Below are 4,535 nucleotides of genomic sequence, written 5' to 3' on the forward strand. Positions count from 1 at the left end.
AATAAGTAATATATCACAAAAAAATGTTAAATATTAAACACATATGTTGAGATTATTAGATGTATAAAGAGAGAGACGCGTGAATAAATTATAAGGTAGAAAAACATATTTAACAACATATTTAAGGAACACGATTTTAGAGAATAAAATATTTATAATTTATAACATACTTATGTGCATACATATACGTACTCTATAATAAATATGACATTTCAGTGTACATCGAATGTATAATAAACAGTTTTAGAACGCCTGCGTTCTTGTAATAAATAAATTTTGTTTATGTTTTGTATATCTACTGATTATTAGGCCTTTTCTATTGCTTTCGAATTTAAAAAATCTTATGATTTATATATTTTAAAATCTTTTATATTCATCGTAAAAATATCGTGTATTTATTTTATTGTATACCTACTATTATTATTTGTTGTTTCATTTAATTCTAATTTGATAGTAGAATTTCTTCAGAAACCTGTATGACTTTAAGCATAAACTTGTAATACTTCTTCCTTAAAAGTAGAATCCAATAGGATAATAGTACCTTTTGTTCCTGCTTTCATATATTTTTCGAATATGCTTTTTAGACACTTACCATAAAACTCGATTTTCTTTCAGCACGTCAACAAGTGGTTTTACCATTGGAAATAATGTAGAAAGATTGCTAAGAGATAAAATAATGAAATAAATCATATGGAAGACTAAAATTAACTAAATAAAGAGAAAGGTTTATAATATATAATCTATATTCTACTGTCTTCACAAAACATCACTGTCCTTTTCAATTAAGAAAATCTTATCTGTTACAAAAATACTATTCTTCCTTTTAATTATACTCGTTATGAAAATAGATCTTAAATCCGATTTTTTGACTTTGAATGTATATTAAAAATAAAAGTATATACATATATTGTACAAAGACAGTTTCTTTTAAAATATACTTACATGAAAAGTGGAAAGACTATATTTGTAATGAATTGAATTTGTAGGTCTGGCACAGATGCTCTTTCTCTAGCCATCATTTCTATGAGGGAACTACTCATACTTTTTTCTAAACTTCCTTGTGAAAAAAATTCATCATAAATTTGTTCCTAAAGCAAAGTTAAAGAAAAAAGGCACATAAGCTCTTAACTATATTATTGTCTTCGAAATTTATCTAAACTTAGACTTCTACTTATTGCAGTTTTTTTAGAAACTTTCCACTGCTCAGTCTGATCACTAAGATCACAACATGTCATATTCATATTAAGAAATAATCTCTTTCGTTCTGAGTCATTTTGGTCAAATTTACTTCTAACCATCTCTTCCTGTTTTTCTACCGTTCGAAACTGGCATGCTAAGTCAGTTGCAAGTATATTATTTTTCAGTAAATCTAATGCTTCACTATACTCTTCACTATTAAAGTTTCCAAATATATTGCACCCTTCTTTATTTAAGATGCGCATGGTCTGTGCAAAATGATGTCTCTGTTAAATGAGAGAATGATAAGTTATATTGATATCACATTCATGTTCAATTTTTTGTTCTTATTTCTGTATTCAGAGGTAGGACCACAATGGCTATTATTTTATTCTTTGGATAAATCTATCACGCCTTCTGAGACGAAAAACCTTTATTGCACTTTCTTGCGTGTACTACGGATAAAAACAAAAGAACATCTTAAACCTATCGATTAAATATATCGATTGTATCTAGAACTATCTTCTAGTCACTATTTACTGTAACTAGCGCATCTGCATATGGATGGCGAGCGCGAACTCACGTTGTCATTATCAACATTTTTGTTACAACAGTTTTGTTCTTAAAGGTAATTTACGCCTATTACAGAACCTTCAAAACTATAAAGACTAGCTAGAACCGTAGAGCGTTTAATTTGACATGCATTATTTGTTCCTCTATGATCTATATCATGACATAAACATGACACTAGAAAAACTAAAGCTTCCAAATGTGCCATATAATTCTCATACTCTAATAAGATTTAAATTTTGTATTAATAAGTATCCAAAATGTGCCACAGAAAATGCATGTATCCAGTTATGATACGGTGCATCTCTCTATCCTTTCCTCATATATAATATAAATCTGTAACATTTGCATGAATTAATATTTTATGATTTTACAATCTGCAGGAAAGTAATAGTACACTCAATATTGTGGTTTATGGCTGGAGATAAATAAGAAATATATATACTCTATACAGCACACCACATCGAACATACGGAAAATCGTTAGTAAAACATAGGTTATGAAAACACATTTTAATTCATGAATATGTTATGAAAATTATGTAAGAAAATATAAATAAAAGACAATGTGACATATCATGCAAAATATGTCGTGCAGCGAATAAATGATTCATTATTTATATTTCATATCTTATTTTCCTCGTAAAATACCTATTATATCTCCATATACTCAATTCTTTAATAGTTCTATACTAAATTGTGTTATTGACTGCCTCCTGCGAAACTCTTTCGACTAAATTTATAATTTAATTTTCATAATTTATAGGCTTGGTAAGCTGTTCCAGCATTCCAAGTTGGATTATATCCAATTGTTCCTTGTGTACCAGTAAATGACGTATTAGCTGGAGCCATGCCTAACTTTTTGCTAAATATTCTTTTTTCATGCGCCACTTGTTCATGGTTTCCACGAATTATGAAAATTTTTTCATTCTCATTACTTTGATTTCTTCTATCTAGTTCACAATGTGCTCCAGTCTGCTGATTTATCTGTTTAATGGTTTCATCACCTTTTCCTATAATAATACCACATTTCGAAGATGGTACAGTGAACATTGTTTCTATTTTATCTTGCATAGGTCCTCCTTGATGCCTATCCCATCCGCCATATTCATTTGGATTACGATTATTGCCAAATCCATTGCCTCGTGGGACACTTCTTGCTCCTATATTACTTCTATCATCATCTCTTCACATTACATTATCAATAAGTTCCTGAATGCGTTGACGCACTTGTTCTACAGCTTGATGTTTGCCAGACACTATGCATTTTCTGTCCCCAGGGCCGTCCTCCCGTCCCTGTTCAAATTGAACTCTTGCACCAGTCTCTGCCTGTATTTTTTTAATCATATCTCCTCCTTTACCAATAACAACACCTACTGCTGCTCTTGGAACAAGTACTTCCACTCCATCAGTGATTCCAGAACCATGGTTAAAACTACTATCATTAGAATAATTTCCACTCCTATCATTTCCTCTTGCACCTCTATGAAACATTTCCATTCCTTTTTCAGCTATTAATTCATATACTAGTTGTTTAGCATATTCTACCTTTTGTGGATCACCAGTTATCCTTAAAGGTTTTTCTTGTTCTTGAGAAGGACCTTCTTGAATAACAACCATCTTAGCTCCAGATTTTTCTTGAAGTTGTTTTATCGTTTCTCCGCCTTTTCCAATAATTAAACCAACTTTTGGCCCAGGAATCATTAATTCAACAAATCTTGAATGACTCATTATTCCTCCGCTGCTTCCACCCATATCACCAATTCCTTCAGTTCTACTTCTTTGATTTACAATTGATGACACAAATTCTTTCGCTCGAAGCTAATATTTTTCCTGATGGAAGTTTAACTTTCTGTATTTGTTTGTGAGTAAGGATAATTTTGATAGCCCGTTGGAAAAGATGGATTCTGTTGACCAGTTTGTGGTAGCTCCAGCTCCCGCTGCATAATAACCCATTGGAGTTGAACTAGCGTTTATTGTTGGATGACTACCATGAGCTTGTGGAAATGCATTAGGAGTCCCACTCGCTGGACCAGATTGCATACTTGGTTGCATATTTTGAGCCATTTGATTGTTTTGCATTCCCAATTTTCCCTGTTTTCATTTGAGCTTCTATAGCTTCTGCTTCTCTTATTTTACCAATACTTCCATAATACTCTGCTCATTGTGCACTATAATCAGCCTGACCTCCATTCTGTGTAGCTCCAGTTTGTTGTTGTTGCTGTTGCCTTTTTGGTTGCTGCTGTTATGCTGGACCAGCAGTATTAGCTGTTGATGTATTAGTTTGGTTTTGTGTATTTCCTGACTGTTGATTATGATCTTGCTTTCCTTGTTTTGCTTGTTGTTCAATCATATCTGCTTCTCTATGCATACCTAATGACCGATAATATTCTGCCCATTGTGCACTATAATCTGGTTGTCCTGTTTGTGGATTTACTTGAACAGGAGCTTGACTTGCTGTACTTGTATCAGTAGTTTGAGGTTGGTTTGGCCAGGCTCATAATTTATAGCTTGTTATATATTTTTACATATTTATTACATAATTTATTAAATATTTTATAATTTATATAAATATTAATTCAAAGCTTGAATTTAAACATTTCTAATCTAGGTATAAATAGGTCACAAATAATTTTATATAGCAATACACATAAATAATATTGAATAAATAGAATTTTTCTTATTGAAATGTGACAATCTGTAATAGAAGACGAAGGAAAAAAGAAAAAATAACTTTAACAAAGAAGAAATTTATAAAAATTTGTTCCTAAAAAATTATGGCCGATCAGA

General features: G+C 31.2%; 2 protein-coding genes across 2 annotated transcripts; both read right to left on the reverse strand.

Annotated features, from left to right (window-relative positions):
• Positions 1-442: 442 nt before the first annotated feature.
• Positions 443-2,050, reverse strand: LOC122577546 (cGMP-dependent 3',5'-cyclic phosphodiesterase-like). Its single transcript, XM_043748872.1, has 6 exons — positions 2,044-2,050; positions 1,814-1,968; positions 1,194-1,463; positions 943-1,088; positions 593-661; positions 443-509 (listed from the first exon to the last, which is right to left on the reverse strand). The coding sequence occupies exons 1-6, from the start codon at positions 2,048-2,050 to the stop codon at positions 443-445; spliced, it is 714 nt and encodes a 237-aa protein (XP_043604807.1).
• A 448-nt stretch (positions 2,051-2,498) lies between these two features.
• Positions 2,499-3,827, reverse strand: LOC122577547 (far upstream element-binding protein 3-like). Its single transcript, XM_043748874.1, is given in 2 exon segments — positions 2,499-3,566; positions 3,687-3,827. Coding segments are annotated over 2 exon segments (1,209 nt in total).
• Between the last annotated feature and the right edge of the window lie 708 nt (positions 3,828-4,535).

This window comes from Bombus pyrosoma, unplaced genomic scaffold, assembly GCF_014825855.1.
Source record: "Bombus pyrosoma isolate SC7728 unplaced genomic scaffold, ASM1482585v1 HiC_scaffold_4727, whole genome shotgun sequence".
In the NCBI taxonomy this organism is placed as follows: Eukaryota; Metazoa; Arthropoda; class Insecta; order Hymenoptera; family Apidae; genus Bombus; species Bombus pyrosoma.

Excerpts from the sequence above, each read along its gene's own strand:
- LOC122577546 (XM_043748872.1), bottom strand. Across the intron at positions 1,464-1,813 it reads TTGAAGGTTCTGTAATAGGC|AGACATCATTTTGCACAGAC; the intron begins GTAAATTACCTT and ends CTCATTTAACAG. Across the intron at positions 510-592 it reads AAAGAAAATCGAGTTTTATG|GAAGAAGTATTACAAGTTTA; the intron begins GTAAGTGTCTAA and ends TCTACTTTTAAG.